The sequence below is a fragment of the Dendrobium catenatum genome, unplaced genomic scaffold (genome assembly GCF_001605985.2).
Source record: "Dendrobium catenatum unplaced genomic scaffold, ASM160598v2 fragScaff_scaffold_853, whole genome shotgun sequence".
Lineage (NCBI taxonomy): Eukaryota > Viridiplantae > Streptophyta > Magnoliopsida > Asparagales > Orchidaceae > Dendrobium > Dendrobium catenatum.
In genome coordinates this window covers 4,223,297-4,248,144 of record NW_021319315.1, presented here as the reverse complement: position 1 = coordinate 4,248,144, position 24,848 = coordinate 4,223,297, and the positions used below count along the sequence as shown (strand labels likewise).

The 24,848-nt window shown below is 35.2% G+C and overlaps 1 protein-coding gene across 2 annotated transcripts in view; it reads right to left on the bottom strand.

Moving 5' to 3' along the window:
- Positions 1-24,848, bottom strand: part of LOC110100428 (aldehyde dehydrogenase 22A1) — an 86,246-nt gene that overhangs the window by 15,005 nt on the left and 46,393 nt on the right. For both annotated transcript variants that reach the window (XM_028696950.1, XM_020827928.2), the window contains exons 7-10: positions 1,568-1,671; positions 1,409-1,487; positions 551-646; positions 291-428 (exon numbers count right to left, since the gene is read on the bottom strand). In XM_028696950.1, the coding sequence (XP_028552783.1) occupies positions 291-428; positions 551-646; positions 1,409-1,487; positions 1,568-1,671 (417 nt within the window). The remainder of the gene's footprint in view (positions 1-290; positions 429-550; positions 647-1,408; positions 1,488-1,567; positions 1,672-24,848) is intronic.

The following is a 24,848-nucleotide window of genomic DNA, read 5'->3' as shown; positions in this document are numbered from 1 at the left end:
AATGAACGAGCATGAAAAATGAAGTACAAAGCTCATCAAGATTCATCTATAGCCCTTAATTTCACAGCTAACTCTAATGTTAAGCAATACTCTATCATACATATCCTTATTAATTTCAATATACCTTCAATGCACAACTTTTTCTTAACCCGCACCAAATTAGTTCTTGCAGTACCCAATCATATTCCTTCGCAAAATGGTACTTATGAATAGCAGGAATGTCATATCACAAAATAGAGTTCAAACTTTTTCCAAAAAGTTTAATATAAATGATAATAGAATGAACTTACAGCAGTAACAGATTTTACAAGCTTCACGATCTGAGCAACAATAGTTGGATATATGTCACGGTGAACATAAAACCTCTCAGCACCAGCACAGTTTTGGCCACTGGACTGGAGTGCACCTCTTACTGCAATTTGGACAACCTAGAAAGGAAGTAGTTACAAAACCAACATATCACAATGGCATGGAAGAATGCCTTGTTTTGCCGTGAATGGAAGATAAACGCATGACCCCGATATTAGATTTTGAAAAGAGAATTCCATACATGAGGCACGTCAACATCTTCACATACGATAAATGCATCCTTACCACCAAGCTCAAGGGTAACTGGAATCAATGTCTCTGAAGCCCTTTGCATGATCTGAAACAGGATGTTACAGTTATTTGCAAAACAGTATCATTGAAGATATATTCGCATGATCAACTACAATTACTTAAAGTGTAGCAATGAAAATAGTAACATAAGAAAATTGACATCAATGCTAAAGAAGCATAACAGTTAAATGCTTCAAATGCCATGATTTGAAAAAATTTCAAAAAAATTTCATGTTATTCTCTGATTTCATATTGTCAAGCAAAATTTTCCTAGAGTTAGAAGTACCAAAATGAGCATCTTGTAAAGAAGTTTATGAATAGGAGTCGGCAGACTAGAATTGTAGTCTTCATGTTTCCTTCCCACTTTAGAAAAACCAAGAAGAGTGGCTATATAAAACGAGACCTTGTAGTAGAAGGTTTATTTGTTAATGATCCTGACTGGGCAGGTTTCGAGTAGTGATTAAGTTACCTCGTCCCAAACCCTGCCTAACAGAAACCTACTGCACGGGGCATGCTCGTAAGTGATCCTGACTCAATTAACAGAAACCTACTGCACGGGGCATGCCCGTAAGTGATCCTGACTCAATTAACAAGCTATAGTATTGATTTGATACATATTATATAAAGACAGTATTAAATAGACCGATAAATAAAGCATCATTTCTAAAAAAAAAAAAAGTAATAGAGAGGTATTTTCGATATTGACAGGATGTTCAGAAAACACATTACTTCTACAATACTTGAACTATTACAGAACACTACAAACAAAAAAATTCTGGCTTAAGATGCATTCAAAGAAAATATATACCATCCTACCCACACCAGGTGATCCAACAAAAATGATTTTGTCAACCGAAGATACAAGGGCTTGACCAGTTTCTGCAAACCTGCCATGGAAAGAAACCTCCATTAATATATAACTAAATCGTTTCAAGTAATGATTGATAAAAATCAAAACTCCACATACCCAGTAATTACATGAACCAAATTATCTGGAGCTCCTACAGCTAATAGAGCAGCTTGAACGATCCTAAAATAAAAACAACCCGACCAGCTAGAATGCTCTGACACCTTGAAATATTAGAGGAAGTTTTGTCAATTAATGAATGCATTATAATTGGAAAGAGAATAATTCAAGCATCATGTTTTGGTGCTAACAGTAAATCTAGGACCAGCAGGGATATGATTGTATGGAATAAGTAAAACATGACACTAGGTGAAAAAAAAGGTATTTGATTTTGCATTCCGACTCTAACCACTATTTGACCCATTTGTTTCTTTTTATCAAGTCCTCTAGTAAATAAAAAAGAAATAAATTTGTACTTTTCCTCAGATAAAATGTCACCCAGCAGCAAAGTTCATAAACCTTGAAAATTTATTGTTTACCAATGTATAATACCAAATCATACCTCTGCTCCGTTGGATCCAGAAATCCTGCTCAAAACCCGCTGAAATGTCAGCCGTTCAGTGCTGGCAGAGCTGATTTGCGTCTCCACGCACAAATCCTGCGCGAATCCTGCGACGATAACCTCGATCCCACTCCCATTCGCGCCTTTAAATATCGAGCAAACGAAGTAGAAGCTCTCGGTTCCTTTCGACGCTCTCTCCATACGAAACCTCTGCTCCGGCCGAACTCCCTCTGCCCGACATCCAACCTCCCGATCTCCTTCAGTCGAGAGAGAGAGAAAAAGAGCCGAAGCTCCCCTACCTCACGCCGACTGCCCTCTCCGAGCCCTTCTCCGCCTCCTTCATCCCCTTCGACGACACTCCCTTTCCTCACGGGTTCGGGAGTCACGACATTTTGATCAGGACACAAGAACGGGAGCTCGTTTATAGTGAAGGTAACTTTCTTTTGTTCGCGTGCTCCTTCGGCCAAGTCCAGTTAAGCAGCCAAACAGAGAAGAGAAGGGTAGGATTTAACTCACTGTAGGATTGAGCAGTTGATTAAATCCTACTTGAATCCTACTAATCATGTCCTAATCATGCTTAAAACCTGTTAATTAATTATAATTGATTAGATTTAATATTAATTAACTATTTTTAATTATAAATTAGTTATAATTAATTATGTTTAATTTTAATTATTTATAATTAAAACAATTTTAATCATAATTAACTAAGTTTAATTATGATTAGCTTTTTTAATTATAATAATTATTTATTAATCATATATTAATTATACCTAATTAAAACTAATTCTAATTAATTATTTTTAATCATAATTGATTATAATTATAACTAATTATAAGAAAAGAAGAAAAATACCTCTCTTACCTTTTTCTCCCCCGATCCATGCCGACCCCGCGCAGGTATAACTTTTAAACCCTAAAACTCCAAGAACCTGTTTCAACGCATTTGTCGAGACAAAACGACCACCTATACACGTTTTTATTAGCGTGATGGGAGGGAGTGCGTCGCGACGCTTGCGACGAAGCGGGTAATCACCTAAATCCCTTCTTCGAAGTTTGTATCGCCTTGGAAACCCCGCCTATACACACTTTTCTTAGTGTGGTGGGAAAGAAGCCCGGTGCGATGCGTACGACGAAGCGGGGATACCCATAAGTATTCGCTTGCGGGGAAATAACTGCTTTTCTCGTAAAAATATTTTCAAAAATACCCATACACGCTTTTCTTAGCATGGTGGGGGATCAAAAAATACACGGCCGCGGTGTCCTCGAAAGAGGGCACCTACCATACACGCTTTTCTTAGCGTGGTGGGAAAGGCCCAGTTTTCCGTAGTTTTCTCCTAAACGGGGGAGACGCCGGAAGGCTGCCGAAATATCGGGTGAATGCAATGTTGTACCTGGACCTGATTTGAACTCAAAAGAACAGTGGACTCGGACTTGTGAGCTTGACATAATCAATTTAAATAAATTCAAATCTAAAAGAATATGAGCTTAGTCAAATCATAACAACTTGGGTCAACTTTGAACTACACAAGGCTTGAATTCGCTTAGACTACGAAGAAGTTTGCTTGAACTTGAATGAAGCACATAAAAGAACTCAAATGAATTAAGTATTATGGACATAAACTCAATTTGAACTCGTACCTGGACTTGATTGAACTCAGAACAACAGTCAACGGAGGACTTGAAGCACATACATAGAATAGAACTTGAATCATGTTTGCAAGAGAGCTTGGTTTGAACCAAGTAAAGGAGATATAGAACTTAAACTTGAATCAATCATGGACAATGAGGGACTCAAGCTTGAATTGAGTTACATGGAACTTAAATCACATCAAACTAAAAATGTGATACATGACATGATATTTAAAGTGAGATCATGATTATTGAGTTAATATGCCCAAATCAAGTGCAAGAAAGTACATACAAGACTTGTAACGAATGAAGAGCCTCACTCACAAATCATAATGAAGAATCATGCAATCAAATGCAAGTTAGTGATCAAGTGGATTAGTCGCAAACTTTCAACATGACATGTTTTCAATCAATGGCGAATGAAGGATAATCGTCTCAATTTGAATGAAGACACTAATAAACATGCAAATGGGAGGCTGATTTGCTAACAGAATATGCTTGGAGGAGTTGTAATGGGTATAACTTGAATACAATGATCAAACTCCAAGAGGATATATCAAAGTAAATAATCAAATGTAATAAACATAAGATTATCTTATGACTTTCAATCCACCAAATTGTAAGTGATAATAATTGCCTCTTATGTTCTACAAAGAAATTCTCTACAAACCCATTTGACATACTAGTAGAAGATGTACGACAAATGTGGTAGCATTCCAATCAAGGTGCTAATAAAAAAAATGGAGTTCCCAAATAAATGTTGAAAAGCTCTTGTACCAATCAAAATGCAAGCTAATTACTTCCAAGGGCAATGAGAAGCTTATGAGATTCAACATATTTCTCACACAAGCGACATATTTTCAAAGTAGATAAGCATGGAGAAATACAATAGTGAAGGAGTGGTTCATAAGCAAAGCAAGGGAGATGTAGAAGAAGCAGATTCTTTGATTATCAATTCAGACTAATACATAAATGAGCATACAACAGTATTTCAAATGAGAAGAATAAATGTACTACAAGACCCTTGATTTACGTATAGCCAACATGAAATCTGCGGTGTTCATATTAATCGACCAATGAACTCGTATGCTGAAGATTAGAAGCCCTAATGAAGAAAACTATTAGTCGATGCAACGATTGACATACAACAGATACAAGCACCCGCAAACTCTTGTATCAAGGGTATTCTAGCATCCTCGTAGTCAACATCGAAATTCAAACATATAAATTGACTTTCATGCAATCAAGGATAAAAAGATCTGCAATACATACAATCTCTCAACGAATACAGATGTATATATAACATGCCACCCAGGGATAGATGCAAAAGACTTCAATAAATGCAGTATCCTGAAGTCAATTTCAGTCTGTGAAAGAAGACATCTACCTACCTACATGCAACAATAGTGGATGCACTGAAAAGACTAAAGACCACAACAGAATGCATGAAAAATACGACAAGTACAAGCTCCTACGACCCAAGGCAGGAGATTAATTAGTGTACTACGATCCACCTGCAGAAAGTGATGAGTAGTGCACGACAGTCTACCTGTACGAAGCAGCGAACAACTAAACTCAGAAGCTGCTACACCACGCCATCGGATCCGCAACGCTCGTATTAGCGGACAGAAGGCGTGTATAAGCTCTTAAATGAAATGTTGTGTGCATCCAAATTACAATTACCTGCACAATTACAAATATTTTAATACCCCCGCACATGCACTGTAGCTTGTATACACATAGGTACACTAAAAGGGTTATACAATCAAAACTCGCAAGGCCCCGGCGAGCGTGTTATTGGTACACACGTGACGTCTAGGGATGCTGCGCGGGTTATCAAATTTTAAGCCCGATCCTCCTTAGCAGGATAAAAGGAGTCGACATGGTTTAAATATAAAATGACCCCAAACAACCGCATGGGCCCTGGCGAGCGTGTTATTGGTACACACGTGACGTCTAGGGATGCTACGCGGGTTGACAAGTGAATTCAGGTTCGAAACCGATCCTTTTATACGGGTCAATAGAAGTTGACAGGGTTCGAACCAACAAACAAATATACGGTTATGGCGACCGTCATATTTGTCTTAATACATTCATATTAAGCCTTCGATCATCTATCAATAATTCGATAGAGTTGACAAGATTCAATCAACAAAAGAGAAATCACCCCGAACACCCCGATGATGGCCGTGTTGGTTTCTTATCTCAACCGGAGGGGTTCACAAATAATTTTCAATGCCATCTAAAGCTCTAGAAAGTCCAAATTCCAAAAAAATGTCAAAAATCTCAAAATCCCAAAAATATTTAAAATTTGAAATCAATCTATCAACCACTCAAAGCAAAATCCATCCACCCTCCGCAATAGTTTGTTGAGGTAGACAAATTTAAAAATTACTTCAGCTCACAAAAAGTCAAATGCCTAGACGAAAATATCACTAGGATCCATTCTCAAACAATCTCCTGCCAGTAAGGACGTGGTACGTGTCCTCTAACCGGCAGTTTCGCCGCCAAATGGCACTGCAGGTAAACGAGTGGTTTTGCCTCCAAATGGCACCACGAAATACCGGTTATGGCCAGCGCCGTTACGTTCCTTATTGGCATCAAATCCTTGATATATGAATCAATATGATATGATTGATAGGGCACAAAGCCCTCTGTTAGCTAAGGTGCATTTAAATTTGTCCCCTTAGGCAAATACCCATCCCAGGTCAACAAGGTGCCCTTGGATGAAGCAACCCATGGCTGCCGACAAGGATCCTTCTGTCAGGTTGGGTCGACTACCTCCTCTGACTAAGTAGACCAGGGACCACGATGGCCCGGGATGACGAAACCATGGGATCTTGATCGAGCCCATCATCCATTCCCCCACCATCCGCTTTAAGTGCTAGGTGGTGAAATTTTCTATTTTAAATATCAAACTTTTCAAATATTTCCAAATTCCCAAATCCAAACCCAATTTCCAAATCAAATTTCTACCAATATCCTAAGCTCATTGCTGCTACTATATGCCAGATAACACGTATTCTATACGTATCTGATTGACGACTAGCCTTAATCGAAAGTTCTCTCTCATTATTGGGAGGGGTAATTAACTATAGGGGCTTGCATTTATAGGAAACTAGAACTCATATCATAAAGTCCTCACAAAATGAGGGAGAAATCTCTGGGTAGTGTCTTATCTACAAACCCATCTGCCTTCCAAAATTTACCTCGGAACTTATTCAGTTAAAACTCCCTCGCCGAATAAAAAGAAAAGCGAGCGGAGGCCGGGGCCGAATTTTTGGAGCCCACATTTATGCTATTAGATTACTTATTTTCTTGCATATCCTTTAAGCTACCTTGTCCAGCTTTAAGTGGAATTGTCCTACCACCACTGCATGCCCAGCCCCTCTGCATCGAATGTATTCTCCATCCCTTTTCGTGGCCATTAAAAAATTTGAAACTGAAGATTGCATCAAATTTTGACTCAACTAAAACTTAGTTTGAGTCAATTTCAAGCCCAACTCATAACTTAAAAGCACTTCAAGTTCGGCCCAAGACTATAAATTTGACTCCGCTCAAAAATCGAATAGACTTTTAGCTCAACTCTTAATCATGTGCTGACTAACAATCCAAAGTAGCTTAATCGAGCTAACTTCGCTTGAGATCAAAATGAATGACTTCAGGCCGAAAAAACAGCTCAATATCAAATCATCAACCCTAGGCAGTCCCGACTCATTTGAATATATAGTAAAGAGTCAACTAAAAATATACAAAATATGTTTATATTACAAATAATAATTACATTTACATATAGCCAAAAATAATCATATTTGAGTTTCCTTGCAGTCGAATGTTTTTTACTAGAGTTAGCTTGACTCAAGTAAATAGCTGGAGTCAAACCAAACTCATTCAAACTTGACCCAAATATCAACCTTATCCTATTTATACATAGAATAGCACCATAGGTGTACCAAGCTCTCTGAAGAGTTTGACAACACCTACAAAAATCTTGATAGATTAAAATTCAATATCAATGAATGCAAGCAACAAAATGAAACAAACATCAAGGAGGTAGGGGTGGGGTGGGGTGGAGTGGGGCGGGTCGCAGGGGTGTGTGGGCGATGCTTGATGTCCTAGGGTATTAGATTTCCCAAGGCGCATCTAGCATGAAGCATCTGTTTGGAATTTAAATATAAATTAATGCTAACAAAAGAAAGGGTTCAAAAGTTATGGAAAGGATTAAATTTTGTGCAAAAGAAAAAAGAGAACAAAATATAGTAGATTTAATAAAATATATTCGTGCTTTCAAACCATTTATCATAAGAGAGATTGCAGAAAATAGGACCACATAACAATAGAGCTTTTCTCCAAGATACTTCAAGTCGCACACTAGATCAAGGATTAGAATCCTAGACGAGAAAAATGATTTGCACATAAGAAAAAATTCTACAATGCCATAAAATTTATCTTTTGTAAACCCCAAAAAGCCTAGTTATAAACCTCCTAAGCCACCTAACATGGTATAGCTAACACAATGAAGGAAGAGGTCATAGAGCTGCACTCTAGCGCATGCAAAAAACTGGAATAAAAAGTTGATAGAAGTACTACATTAACCACCTATCATTGAAGGCAAAATCTGAAGGTCTACCTAAAGAGCCATGAGAAACGTAACCAAAAGAAACATTGTGACAGTCAGAAGACACTACATTTTGTTAAAAAGTTGAAAAACCCTAACCTGCAAGGATTATAAGCTACAATTAGTGGGGATGAATGTGAAAATCGGTTCATCCGGCCGGTTCAATTGTTGAACCGAAATTGAACCGGCCGGACGCGAATAGGAGACGGATCGCAAACAAGAGAGCGGAACAAGTGGAATGGCAGAACGCATGCGTGGGAGGATTTGAAGGTTCGTTTCACCATTTTTAACGAATGATTGCTTTCGAGGAAAAGATCTAACAACTCTTAACTTCTTTCTCATTCTTACCGTTAAAGAAGTGGATAATAGGAAGAAATGAGAAGAATGACCGAGGGAAAGAGGGAAGAAGTTTGTTGAATTTTCATTCCATTTTTGTATAATCTCCTTGTTTTACTTCATTTAAAGCAAGTGATATTTTCAAAAAGGGAAAAAGAAAGAATTGAAAGCTAGGAGAAAGAATTGGGAGAGAAGGAAGAAGAAAGAATTGAATTTGGACTTCCTTCTTAAAGAAAGGTAAGTGGTTAATTTAAGGTTATGTTTCATTTTCTCATTTCTAATAGTGAATAAACAATAAGAAGCATATTTTAATTTAGGTTGGAAGAATCCAAGTGATATAAACTTTGGTTTGACAGTAGAGGAAGGAAGATTTACGAGGAAAGAAAGAAAATATTGTGAGGTAAATTTTGTCGAAGAAATCAAATGTTTATTGAGATATTTAATTGATATTTAATATCAATTGAATTATTATGTTATAGTGAACAGTTCAATACTGGACTAAAATTGGAAGAGGAAAATTAAGTGGGTAATTATAGTTGCCAAAATTTTAATATATATATTTTTTTTCTTTCAAACAAGAAAGAAGTATTTTATATAATGGTTTTACTTCAAAAGTTTTACTTCTTTTTAGAAACTATCATATGTGAAACAATGTAAGTTCAAATGCATAGATGAATATATATATTATTATAACAGAAAATGAATGAAATGTCATGAATGATATATATGTATGTATATATATATATAAATACATATACATATATATATATATATATATATGTATGTGTATACATACATATACATACATATATATACATACATATACATACATATACATATGTATGTGTATACATACATATACATATATATATATATATATATATATATATATATATATCATGTGTGTTACAATACAGGTAAAAATTATAAATCAAAGAAAAAGAAAATAAAATTAAAAAGCAATTATACATATATATGATACGTATATGTATTAAGATGGCATATGAATGAATGAAAAAAAATAAATGAAAAAGGGAAAAGGAAATACATGCAAAATTTTCAGCAGTTCACCCCAGTATAATACTGGCTGGGGAAGCAACGTAGTCGTGCACGTAAAAGGAAAATGTTATGAAAAAAGAAAAGGAAATGAAAATGGTTGTACCTTTGGTACATTTAGATGTTACTCATGTACTAATTAAATGGGAAAAGGGATACATGTTAAAATATTATAAATATTATATATGAATATGATATAGATAAAGGAATGAATAAAATGAAATGAATTAAAGAACTATAAATATATATCCAATGTTAAATGAATAAACATTTATCAAAGGTTATATGTATTGTACTTTATATATGTTAATTGTTATATAAGTTACCCGCTTAGTTTACTTTGTAAACTCATTCTATTAAACAAAAAATTTCAAGTCTCCAAAGATTTAGAAATGGCTAAAAGAGAAGGGTGCGTCTATAGAAGATTAAATGCACGAGGGACACTATGAGTTCTTAGTAATACCCTTTGGCCTCACCAACACATCGATCACCTTCGAATCTCTGATGAATAGGGTATTCCAGCCCTATCTACAAAGGTTTGTGTTAGTATTTTTTATGATATATTGTTATAAAACAAATATGAAGGAGAGCACTTTGAGCATTTAGGAGTTGCACTGTCTACCTTACGAGAGTACTTTGTGTTTTCCAATCAGAAGAAGTGTACTTTTGCCCAGCCCCGTTTGGAGTATTCAGGGTATGTGGTGTCTCAGAAAGAGGGTGATAGCTGGCCGAAGTAAGATTAAAGAGGATTCTTGGGACTCACGGGCTACTATCGGAAATTTGTGAAAGACAACAGTTATATATCGATGACGTTGACAGAACAGCTCAAGAATGACAACTTTAAGTGGGAAGAGTCTGCCACTAAGGCTTTTGAGGAGTTGAAGAAGGCAATGACTAGTGTACCGGTATTAACTCTTCTAGGTTTCAGCAAGCCTTTTTAAGTTGGGATAGATGCCTCGGGTTTTGAGTTAGGAGTGGTTCTCATACAAAACAAGAAACCAATGGCCTATTTTAGCTAGGTGTTGATGGCCAGGGCATGACTTAAGTCAAACTATCGGAGAAAGCTGATGACAATCGTGTTGACCATACAGAAATAGTGTCCTTATTTATTAGGAAGACATTTCATCATCATAACTAACCAAAGGAGTCAGAATTACTTGTTAGAGCAGAGAATGATCACCGAGGAGCATAAAAGATGGCTTTCCATGTTATTAGGCTATGCCATCGAGATTCAGCATCGACCTAGAGTTGAAAAAAGCGCAACAGATGGTTTATCCAAGTGCATGAGGGAACCCCAGATGATGGCCTTACCTGTGTGCTTGGTGGTTAACAGGGAAGCACTGCGGAGAGAAAGCGAACATGATGAAGGGTTGAGGAAAATTAGGGAGGAGCTATCAGGAAATAAGGGCAACCATCTGGGATATTCAGTAGTGGGACAAAAGTTGCTTTATTATGTGAAGTTTGTACTTCAAAAACCTCTTCTTATATTCCCTGCTTACTTCAAGTGTTTCATGGGACAAACATTAGGGGACATTCGGGGGTCAAAAAGACATATCATCAACTCTCTGCAGAGCTGTATTAGGAGGGTATGCAGAAGTATGTCAAAAAGATGGCGGCTTGCTATGATATATACCAAAGGCACAAGTATTTAGCAATGTCTCTAGAAGGGCTCCACCAACTGTTAGCTCGTCTAAAAAAAGTGTGGAAGGAAGTGACCATAGACTTCATTGAAGGGCTACCAAAGTTAAAAGAATACACAACGATATTGGTGGTAATGGATCGATTAAGTATGCTCATTTCATTCCCCTTCGCCACCCCTATAAAGCAGTATCAGTAGCAAAGACTTTCATGAGAGAGGTGGTGAGACTACATGGGGTCCCTGAATCGATTGTATTGGATTGAGACAAGATCTTCCTGAGCCAATTCTGGAGTGAACAATTCAAAATACAGGGGACCGTTCTAAAAAGATGTACTATTTATCATCCTCAAACGGATGAACAGATGGAGGTGGACAATCATAGTGTGGAGACCTATCAGCGATGTTTTATGTCGGATACACCAAAGTTATGGGCAAAATGGTTGGCTTGGGCAGAGTATTTGTATAACAATTTCTATCATTCAGAAGCTCATACTGCACCGTTCAAAGTGTTATATGGAAGAGATCTGCCTCACATGATATATTATGGAGACTACAGCACACCAGTGGCTTCAGTAGAACAACACTTGAAGGACAGAGATAGGATCCTGGGAGAACGGAAGAGGCATTTGTTGAGAGCTCAACAAATCATGAAAAGAAAGGCAGATGCACAAAGAAGAGCATTCAATTGGAAATGGGGGATCGAGTTTACTTGAAGCACCATCCCTATAGGCAAAAAATTGTGGCACAGAGCGGAATGATAAGTTATTGCCCAAATATTTTGATCCTTATGAGATAGTAGAGTGTATCGGAGTCGTAGCATACCGCCTACAGTTACCACCGTCATCAGTAATCCACCTGGTGTTTCATGTGTCCCAATTGCGATGAGTGATAAAAGAGTGCATTTCATCAACTACTCTTCCCCTAACCTTCATAAATAACATGGAAGTGTTATTGAAACCATTAGAGGTCGAAATAGTGCGACCGGAAGCAACAAGAAGCAAAGAGGTGTTATTCATGTGGAAGGATCTACCAGAGCACGAGCCATGTGGGAGTCTTACCAGATTATTTAGTACCAGGTTCCTTCATTCCACCTTGAGAATAAGGTGGTACATCTAGAGAGTATTGATACATAGCCTAGGAAGGAGGGGTGAAATCTAGGGAGGCGATTTCGGCTGATTTGGTGGGGCTAAACAAAACAAGGAATTAATTTATTATTTATTATGTTAGGAGAGGATCAATTAGGAAAGAATTTTCTAATTGAATTTCAAATAGAAGATGGAAATATATTAGGATAGGATGGTTGATTTAGGAGGAATGAGAGAATTTATTTAAAGCTAAGTTCAGAGTTTATTTTTTTTTATGCAGATTTTTATGTGTTTGCTGTACCTTTTTCTTTGAGGGCTTTCTAGCAACATCTAAGTTGTTTGAGAGAGCTGATCTACCTCTCGAATTGTAGATCAACTATATGTTGCTTTCAAATTGAAGTTATAATCTAAAATCAGTTATTATTATTAGTATTCTACAGTTTTCCATTGTTCATTCATTGTTTTTGTCTCCAAGACGTATCAGTTTCAAAAGGCTAGCCAGCACTAGACGGACTAGCAATACTAACTGAATAAAATCTTTAGCTTCGAATCTTGTGGAACTATAAGAGGATTTTGTTAATCTTATAGACAACGCATAAATATCAAAGTAAAACCAACATCTAAGGGCTCAGTTGGACCACATGAGCATCCGATGGTAACGTCATAGTGATGTGTTGGAGCTTCTTTTGCATAAAGGAAATGAGCGAAACCACTAGCCACCTAACAGGAAGGAACCTAAAAGGCCAACCTGTGACTGCATCCAAAACAACAACGTGCTAATACTGCTTCAGGAGATACCCACCAGGAAAAGCAAGAGCTCAACTAGATTAAGAAGGATTGCAGCACTAGAGCTTCCAGAGAATGGCTGAATGGTTCACATTACTTTCGCATGGAAAATCTGGTCCTGTCAAATTATTGGCCGGAGCAGTTAAGGGTGAAGGCTAGGGCCACAACTTCAGCATCAATAAATATGAATGGATGCTCTAGTATGCGATGCCAGAAGCAATGGAAGTTAACTTGAAATGGCAGAGCAGCACATCAATAGAAGGATATGGAGAAAACGAACATAGGAGGACATGGAGATGGAATTTCATAATAATAACTTGTGTTTAGCCTGTGGCAGCATCTAGGATTTATCATTTTCAAATGCCCTAAGCATTTAGTATCATTTCCATAGCTATTAATAATGACCTAGCGCGGGTTTCATTTAAAAGATATAGAGACCAACCGCATGCTCAATTTAAAGATTAGAAAAAAGGATATCATGGTGTGTTCAAATATTATGTAAGTTTTATAGGTCTTGTATAGAAGTTATTTTTCTTTGGATTATTATGTTAAAAGTTTCTAATCACTAACAATACTAGAGCCAGATTAGAGAAGAACTAATCTACAATTAATCAAAGTACTGAATGAGGCTTTGAACATATTTAAACTATTCTAATGTCATTAATCTATTCCTGATGATATTGAATCTAAATTTGCTCCTCTAATAGATCAGAACCCATACTTGACCAAGAATCGGAATTGGAGTTTGAAAAAAAAAATAGCATGAGATCATATCTGAACATGAAAATCTAATAGAAATTGACTTTATTCCTTAACGTAAAATACTATAACATAATGGCTCCCATAGTAACAGAACTATTGGAGTAATATAATAATCAAACTCTTAATGAATTATATTTTGGTATTAAACTTATGGTAAATGATCAAACTAATGTTGTATCTTGTTTTGGTTTGTAGTTTAATCACATACAAATTCATAAAAACAATGTTTAAAATTGCGCAATTGGGTATTAAGGTGTTTTCCGTCCATGAGGCAAGGCGTAAGCCTCAACGCATTTTGAGGGTTAAGCCTCAAAAATATAAAAATTATGTAAATTCAAAATGAATATTAAAAATGATTTTTGTGTATGATAACCAAACAATATATTAAAGGATGACATCATACAGAAATAAATTCGCACATATATAAAACAAAAAATAGACAAGACATAAAGTGACAAATGATAAATTGTGTGAAACATAATTGAAATTTAAACATCATAATAACAAAACAACATAAAATGTACTAATTGCATAATAATATAAAATGTAGTTCAACACATAATTTTTTATTTCTCAATTCTCTACTCATCTACATTTAATTCATAAAAAGATAATAATGGTATAGTAACAACTCAAAATTCATTGGTGCTGTCATCATTGAGGGGGCTTCATTTGAATCATCATTATAACGAATTGCTCTCTCTGCTATCTGATCACCTATTAAGTCCAATGCTTTATAATCTACTTCTTCTTTCTTTATTTCAGTCATCTTCCTCTTCCCTAAACGTGTTTTATCAACAAAAAGATGAGAGTAATACCACATTTGATTATGCTTACATAGACAAGATAGAGTATCTTTCTTTGAAGAAGACAACCAATACACTAGCATTAGAAACCACTTTTGTGATCATGCACGTTCCTCCCGAACACTACAAAGAGTCACTCCTCTCGAGGTTCATAGTACTGAAGAGTTAATAGCATTTTATGGGCCTCCACTACACAGAAGTAGTAGACCAGGTAGCTTATTTTATAAATCTAGAGAGTATCAAGAAGAAAATTATGAATGGCTTGTCGAACACATCGATGCTAGAGAGATAATCTTCACAAGGATGCCCATATACTATCTCTCAAGACTTCAAAAGATGATGCACAAGTTGGGAGTTCACACTAATATTACCAAATGAAAAACAACTACTTCAAAAGTATTTGGTATCAAAAGGTTCGCAGGCTTCACAAAGAAATGGAAGCCCTACAACAAAGGTTTGGGATTATCTCATTGACGCATCATCAAAAAAAGTTTGTTAAATGATGGTGGAGGAAGAAGCTGAGTCCAAATGTGATAATGGAGAAGAGCTTTATGAAATTAGCCTCTCAAATGATCAAGTTATAAAAGCCAAGTCAATGTCTGAAGAGTTAGAAGATGGTGGATAGGCCGCTACAATAGATGAACTAAAAAAATTAATTTAGGGACCGAGGAGGATCCTATCCCAACTTTCATCAGTACTCTCCTATCAGAAGAAAAAGTCAAATAGATGAAAACATTATCTATGAATTTAATGATTGTCTTACTTAGACATATGGTAAAATGCCTAGATTATCCCCTAATGTGGGAGTTCGTAAATTTGTCATCAATACAATGTAGCACCAGTTAAAGATGCTCCAAGATAAATAAGATTAGAAATTGGAGAGCAGGTGATTACAGAAACAAAGAAGCTCATTGAGGCAGGCTTTATTCGTGCACCAATATTGTTCCTATGAAGAAAAACAAACAAATTCATATTTGCATCGATTTTCAGGACCTTAATGAGGCATGTCCAAAAAAATAACTTTCTACTCTAAGTGTCAGAATTGTTAGTTGACAGTACGTCCAATTATAACATTATCTCTTTCATGGACAGATCATCAAGTTATAATCAGATCAAGATGACTTTAGAGGATGAAAGCATACACCATTTCAAATGCTCATAGACAGATTCTGCTACACAACTATGCCCTTCGGCTTGAAGAATGATAAAGCTACATACCAAAGGGCTATGATGTGCATTTTTAATGACTTAATGTATCAAAAGGTGGAGTGCTATGTATTCAATAGCTGAGATCACAAAGATCACCTTAATAATCTTAGAGTTATGTTTAAAAGGATAAAAAGGTTCAAGGCCAAGATGAACCCTCTCAAATGTGCTATCGAAGCTTCCTCTGAGAAGTTTCTTGGGTATATTGTACATTATTAAGGGATTGAGGTTGAACTCAATAAAATCAAATCGATCTTTAAAATGCACTGCCACCCAAAAAGTTTCACCGGCTCCGTTCTTTGCAAAAATAGCTCGTATTCATTCAACAATTTACTTCAAAATTTTCAAGAAATTGTCATCCATTTGCAAAGCTAATGTAAAAGAATGTTCACTTCCAATGAGATGACAAGTGCGAAGTGTTTTTTGACATTATCAAAAAATATTTATTGAGCCCAAACCATTCTCGCAACGCCATTTCCGGGGAAATCTCTCAATTGGTATATACCAACATGGAAAGAGCATCATGGAGCGTTATTGGGACAACATAATGAAGAAGATGATGGGGGAAGCAAGGCAAAGGCAAGAAGTTAATGGTGAGTTAATGTGAAACTCGCTGAATTTGAAATATGTTTAGGTTTCTTTTTATATAAAATTTATAAAAGTCAACTGATTTATGCAAGTATAAGTTTTGAATCAAGTAATAAAGTAATAAAATATAGTGTCAAACTCAAGAGGAAGTGTTTTGCTAACTAGCAACAAAACTAAATGAAGTTTTTGAGTTTTTACCATTAAATGAAAATAAGTAAAAATAGTTGATACAATTTTAATAAAAATATTTTAAACTAATGCATGTAATTACATATCTATCCTAATGAAACTCTTAATTGTATATGTGAATCAGAGCATGTGCATCCCTAAATCTCTGTCGAGCTTATAGGGGTGAAAAAAAAAAGATTTTCTAGTCTTCCTATAATTTTACTTTCTCCATAAAACCAAGAATATTCAAACATCCTATACCTAGGCATGTCAATATTGCATTTCAATATTCCTAATTGTCCTTGCAATCTTCTGTTGAGGCTATACATCACTTTAAGTTTTAATTAAACACGTGATCATTATATACATTAAATGAAGAGCAAGAGATATTGAAATCATCAATATTTTCATTACAAAACCATAGTCTTCAATAGTATTTAATATACTCTTTACATCATCAACCAAAACAAGAGATCTTGCCAAATATGAAAGAAATAGCAAGTAAACTTATATTCATTTTATTCATAGAAGAACAAAATACAATAGAAGTAGAAGAATTTTATCACCTGAAAGAATCAAAGTATCTTCTCTACACTCCTTTCACCACTTACTAAGTTGCTTATACAAACACAAGTTAAACTCTCTAAGAAATTATATCTTGCACTTCCACAGTCTCCCTTAGGCTTTACTCAAAAGGGGCACTAAAGAAACGTACTAAAAAGTACTAAATTTTCACTCAATGGGTTATTCAATAAAACTGACATCTATGTATAGTAAGTACAAGATCAGACTCACACGCCGCTGCGCTAGACAAGTTGGCACTACAATGGTGCAAAAATGAACTAGCACCTCGGCACTATGATGTTGGCTACACTACGACGCTAGATGACGTGGCACAATTACTATCTGGATCGATACTTCTTTTAGTTAAGTTGGTGTAACTTTTAGAAGTTGTAACTGCTCTGTTACAGAGCCATAAGACCATGAGCATTGCGGCGCTTGAAACAAGATTCTGGCACTGCGGCGTTCGAAAGGCTGTCACTCCTATGTGAGATATAGAAAAAGATATTCAACAAAGGTGAACGAGAAATATTTTCAAATTTTTAATGAAAATTATGAGAATGCGGTTGACTTTAGTGACCTTAACATCCTAAATGAAAATAAAGATTTTTAATTTTATCGGCAAATTAATAAAATCAAAGTTAGAGAGGCTTTAAAGAAAATAAAGTGTGGAAAAGCTGTTGGACCTTATATATTCTAATAGAGGTGTGGAAATGCTTAGGAGATGAAAGAATTTATTAACTTACTAAACTTTTTAATATTACCTTGAAGAATAAAAAGATGTCAAATGAGTGGAGAATGAGTGTATTGATTCTTATTTTTAAGAATAAAGGTAATGCACAAGATTGTGCAAATTATAGAGAAATTAAGTTAATGTGTTGCACTTTAAAACTATGGGAGAGAGTTACGTGATACTAATATTTCACAGAGTCAATTTGGATTCATGTTGGGTAGGTTTACTATGGAAGTTATACATTTATTGAGGGGTTTGATGGAGAAGTACAGAGAGAATAAGGAGGATATGCATATGATATTTATTGATTTAGAGAAAGCATATGATAAAGTTCTAAGAAAAGAGTTATAGAGAGTTCTAGAAAAGAAAGGGGATAATAATGCTTATATTCAATTCATTAAGGATATGTATGCATGAACTGTTACTTGTGTTCAAATACAAAGTGGTTTGACCAAATATTTTCCTATTTCAGTTGGATGACATTAAGGATCAGCCTTAAGCCCATCTTTTTGCATTAGTCGTGGATGCTCTCACTAGACATTTACAAGAGGTTGTACCCAACCTTAGATAAACTTTTACATGCTTTGGATGATATTCTTCTTGACGATAAGACTAGAGAGTTATATGCATATGGATGTTCTCACTAGACATTTACATGCTTTTTTATGATGATATTATTCTTGATGATAAGACTAGAGAGTGAGTTGAAGGTAAACTTGAATTATGGAGCTTAAACCTTAGAGTCTAAGTTTCGTTTGAGTAGATCTAAAACTATATATATAGAGTGTATTTTTTAGTAATAATAGATCTAGTGGAGGGATTGTGACTTTGGGTGATCAAGTAAAATAAGAGTATACGTTTTCGATATCTTAGGTTTATTATTTAGAGTGATGGTGAAATATATGGGTATATTATTAGTAGAATTCAAGTTGGATGGTTGAAGTAGAGGAATAATGCACAATGGCTTGTTGGGTGATAGAAAAGTTGCCCTCAAACTTACGAGAAAATTCTATAAGATGGCGGCTAGACCTGCCATGCTTTATGGTGCAGAATGTTGTCATTGCAAATAATTTGACTTGCAATACTTGAAAAGAATAAGGAAGAAGCTATTGAAGATATGAGCCAATTAGAGAGATATCAGAGCTCGAGATTGATAGTTTCACATTGAGATTAGATCTTTTAGGAAATGGAACTCAGCCCTTTTTTGACCACCAATATATATGTATATATAACTTTCTTTTATTAGTGTATGAATGTTGTCTTTAAACTTTGTATCCATTTTTTTTCTTATAAATATGTAACTCAAATATGTACTAAATTTTTATTAATAATATTTAAAAAGTTTTATTCATACACAACTCTCCTTGGCCTATTGGTTGAGAGCTTAGGCTTCCAACTAAGAGGTTCAGGGTTCGAGTCTATGTGTATGCGTTGTGTGTGTGAGTTTGCCTTAAATGGTCTAAATGTCCCAAAACAAAAAAAAAGTTTTATTCGCAATTATGTATGAGTCCTTTGCGACCCCACGTAGTGGGATAAAGGCTTGATGTTGTTGTTGTTGTTGTAGTATTTATGAATTCTTTGTTTTACTCTATTTTATAATTCTAAGCATTTATTAAAGCATTAGATAGCATTTTTTCACAGCTCCGTGTTTTTGTTAGTTTCATTAATGAATGGAGCTTCTTTAATTTCTCGAGAACTAAGTATTAAAATTAGAGATCTTTTGATTCGGCTGATGGTTGCTTGTTGAGCCAAAAAAATATTATTGTTCGTCCAACGTTTTATGTTTTATCATATCTATCGACAAGTAGAAGCACCCCTTTTCAAACTTCACTATGTATTGGACATGTTCACTGAGGAGAATTGCACTTCCAATTTGATAAAGATGCTGAACTCGGTTTGACGGCTTCATGTATTGAATAAGATTCTTTAATTTGAACCGGACTCAATCCATTTGCAAGTTGAGAGAGATCTTTTTGATCTAAACAACTGTGACTTGTCAAGTTTTATAAGTTCTGAACATACTAGTATTTGTCATCGAGCAAGATGAAAATAGAGGATTTCCAACTAGTCTCTTCCCATATCTTGTTGAGTAGGTAAATTTGTGAGTCGCACAATCGCTTTTGAGCTTGTTGAGTCTAACATTATACGCTTATTCGAGCATTGGATTTTAGCTATAATAGCTTATGCTTCTTTCGCTTAACTTGTTAAAGTTGTCAGGCTTGAAGTCTTCTTATTATAGATTAGATTTAATTGAACTAAGATATGAACCTTTAACCTATGTAGGGTCATAATTGCTTGCTTGAATGCATCAGCTTTTGTTCTGTATTTATACAATAACATTAATTATATTATCAATGATTTTAAATATTTATTTAAGGATCTCTGCATAAAACAAGATGTCGACCTAAATAAATATTTAAAATGCTTAGAAAGAAATTTTGACAATCTTTAGATTCTAGAATTTAAATTTTAAAATTGTCCATGTCTTGCAGGAGAATACTTCTGATAATCTCAAAATGTATTCTTGCTTCGTCAGAGAATTTTGAGAAAGAGCATCATATATTGTTGACCTCATTATTCGAGGTCAATTTCCCAGAAATCGACTCTAGCACCTAGGTCATCATAGCCTAGTGTAGACGTCGCCCATAGGATTTCCCTTAGGTGAACGCCCACTGACGTAGCATCGACTCGAGCCTATCACTCAATTCAAATCAAAATCAATTCAATCCATTTTTTTTTAATTCAACTCCAAATTAACTCAAATCAGCTCGAATAATTGTAATCCCAAATCTACATCTAATAAAATCTGGCCATCTCAACGTCGTTTTAACCAAATCACCCCCAAATTTTTTTTTTAAAAATACAAATAATTTTCAACCCTTAAATCTTTCCTTAAAGGCCTAAATCAATCTGAGTCATCAATTTATTTTGAAGAAAAATGTGATTGAGTACAGTTAAAGCCGTTTAAAACCAAACCACCCGAACACACGTCTCCCTCACCCCTTAATTCCGAAATCCCGAACTCCCCAGCCGGTTGCTCCTACAGTAGTTCGCAAGGCTCGGTCCTCCTCTCCCAGTTCGGAAAACTTCTCCCACTCTCTGCAGTTGACGAACTGCATCCTTCTCCTCTATGGATCGCACAACTGACCCCATCGCATGCTCTCTGCCTCTCTCACTCCCACGCTCTCTCTATTAGTAGAACCGAACCCCCTCACGCCTGCAGTTCGCACAACCCCTTTTTCTATACAGTTTCGAAATCCCCTCTCATTCACGTTGGCTCCTCCCAGTATATACCCGAATCTCCTAAACCCATCTTCTCTTCAGTTCATGTGAGAAGTCCCCAGCCCGCACCAAGCCAGAGCCGAACCTCCATCCTCCTTCACGATCAGTTATACAAAGCCAGAACATTTCAAAACTTCCGAATTGTTCTATTCACACATCTCGGCAGTTCAAATTTCACTCTCGGAATCGTATGAAAAGACCCAGGCGAACTGCTCCCTCTCTCGGTCTCTTATTTCTTTCGCAAGAGAACCTCCAGTCGGATTTTCTCTGTTTTTCGCACCAAGCCAGAGTCGAACTTCCTCTCTCTCCCGAGCCCAGAAAACCAGCGGACAAGCCCGCCTCTTCTCCAACTGATTCGCACGATCCCTATCCCTAAGACAGAACAAAACATTCCATTTCCTCTCTGTTCGCAAGAAGATCGAAATCCTCTATTCTCCCGAGAACTCCAACCCATTCACTTTTCATGATCCAAGTGTGAGAAACTCGACAGAGAAATCTTTCAGCCGATCAAACTCCCCATCCACTGCAGTTCGTACAAAACCACCTAGCCCGCCTCTTTTCCTATTTCAATTTATACAAAACCCCAAAGAGGTCCGACGTTGGTTCTAGCCATTGGATCGAAGTCTTAATTCCGCCAGCCTCTTTTCGTATATGGGTAAAAATCTTCTTCTTTTTGCTTGCTTAAGGAATATACTAATCCTTTATTTCTCTTGAGATAGAATTGTGTTGAAATTTCTTTTCATCCATAAGAAATTGAGTACAGAATTTTTTTAAATTAAATTTGTGAGTTTGGAAGAAATCTAAGGGCAGTAATTGAAATGCAGTTTACTCTTTTTTTCTTACATCCACCTTTCTCTTCTTTCATTCTTAATTGAGATGAAGATCTTGAGAGTATGCTAGTCTTTCTTATCATTAGAAATTTGAGAATAATAAGAGATAAACCTATATGCTTTACAAATTTTGTAAGTTAAACATTTCTTGAATACCACGTTTATTTGATTTTCAAATGTTTGCATAAGTCTGATGAGGTCCTCTTTATATATAAATACTTTCTAGATTTTGTCGAATAATTAGTCAGTTTTAAAGAAGATAAACGCATATAGGAGTTGTGTTATACATAAAGAGTTAATCCAAATGTGAATATAAGTTTATAAGTATTCTTTCCAATAAACCTTCAATGAATCCATTTTTTTTTATTATTATTGGTTTTGATCACTTGTAGTATTAATAATTATTCTAATGAAAAGATTGAAATGCAAGTGTATTGTATTTTATCTCTAGAAATAAATATAATTTACACATAAATGTTGATATTTCTCTTAGTAAAATTTATGATAATAAAAATGTTGAGTTCTAATATACTTTCTATTTTGGAATGTGATAAAATGTGGAGACTTTTATAATTTCAATAAAATGTTGTTTTGACCATGTTATATAGCTTTATGAGTTTTGGGAAGATATGTTTTGTAATTATTTTGTTTCATTTAATTGGTATATAAATTTGAATAGAAATCATGCATTATATGAGAAATTTGTGTTTAAAGTAAGCAATATGGTATGAATAGTCTTTATGATAGTCAAGATAAGGAAAATTTTGAAATGATTTTTGTTGTATCTATATGAAATGATAATGACAATTTGAAGAATGCATGAATTTTGAACTAGGCTTTTTCTCGTTCTATTTTCTATCAAATAAGAAAGTATAGTGATTTATATTTGTGTATAATAGTGAAACTTGTATCAAATTTTGAAAGGTAAAAAAAAAATGTATGTTTCTAAAGATGATTGTGTGACTATTGGAAAGTAAAGGTATATTGTCTTGAAAGATGATTTGTGAACTTGTGTGTACTTTGAAATGGTAGAAATTGTGTATGTGAAAAATAAGGTGTGTGTGTGTATCTTTTGGAAAATGAAAATTATGTGTATTTATAAGAAGTAACTTGTATGTGTTTTTGAAGGGTGATAATTATAAGTTTGGAAGAATAAAACATTTGTCTTTGTGAAAAATGTGTGTTGAAAAGTGAAACTTGAGATATATTGGAAAAGGGACAAATGTATGTTTGAAAATTGAAAATGTATGATTTTGAAAAATACGTTTTATGTGATTTGGAAGAGTGAAAAGTGTAGATTTTGAAGGGTGATGCTTATGGAAGATGAAAGGTAATCTATTTTGTATGTAAGTTTTAAAGTTGGAAATATATGTTGGAAGATTACAAAGTATACTTCCAAAAATAAAGGTTCAAAAAAAAAGACAATCAAAAGAATCAGTATTCAAGCTCGAAGAAAGGTACGTCTTTTATTTTCAGTAAAATTTCAATTATTTTATTGTTTATTATTAAACATGCTCTAATCCTTATTTTTCCTTGTTTTCTTCTCTATATTTGCATGAACTACGAGGAACGGTACTGGTCGAGGGAACAAAAGGACAATAAGCTAATGACGTCAGTCACCTCTATCCAACCGGATAGAGGTGCTACGGGCGAAACTATCGGGTCGTAGCCCCCGGTGACTGTGAGTATTTCTAAACTTAGAAAACTTTTAGGGACCCCTTTGATGTGGTTTGTGCGAACCCTTCCTTTTAGGTCCTTATAGTAACTTCAATTTTATTAGGTTTACCTTTATTTGCTCTTAGATCCCTAAATCCCTTTTACATATACGCAAAGTCCTAAGGGTTAGTAATAACAAAAATTTTATCCTATATAATAGTAGTGACACTTAAGGACAAAAATTAAGGACTGAGTCTTAGAAAACTTAAACTTAAGATGCATGCACACTTTAGGATAGAAATATATAACATAGAAAACTTAGTGACACCTCACCTTAGGATTAGTGAAATTTTTTTAAACTAAAATTCAATCAATTAGAAAACTTTAGCCAATAATTGATCTAGGACATATCAAAACCTCACAGCTTACTACACACACTTAGATTTGTTTGCTAGGACAACCGACTCTAGTTTTAGGTTAGGCCGGTGTTTATTTTCTTATTGTTGTGTGACGGACTTTTTCTCTGTTTTCACTGCATGCTGGTTGTAAAAAATTATTGGTGTGTTTGTTTATTTAGTTTTTACTGCACTCTGTGATATGATTTGATTGACGATTAGATTACCCGTAGGTTAGGAGCGATCTGGTTGTTAACAAGATTTTCTGCAGGTGGCCACACTCATGCAGGGCTGAAAAAGGGGGCTAATTAATCAAAAAATTTATATAAATGCTACAAGTACTACAGCTGCTTAGCCCCTAAATGAAGAAGAGTGTGGCCAAATATGGCTTAATAATTTAAATTCAATTGCATATATATATATATAACTGTTTGGGATGATTTTGCTTACGATAACCCTACAGGTGATCTAGATTTTATTTTCCTTTCTGTGAAATGTAATGTAATGTAAATGAGTTTGAAAATTATGAAAGTGATTTTGAAAGTGGGATACCACATCCAATTTGGAATCCGAAGAAAAGAGAATATACCTTAAAGGATTATTCTCTTTTATTTGGAAAGCCAAATTAGGATGATTTAACATCCAAATAGAAAAGAAAATACCCCTCGTAGGGATGAGTTTCTTTTTATTTGGATATCCA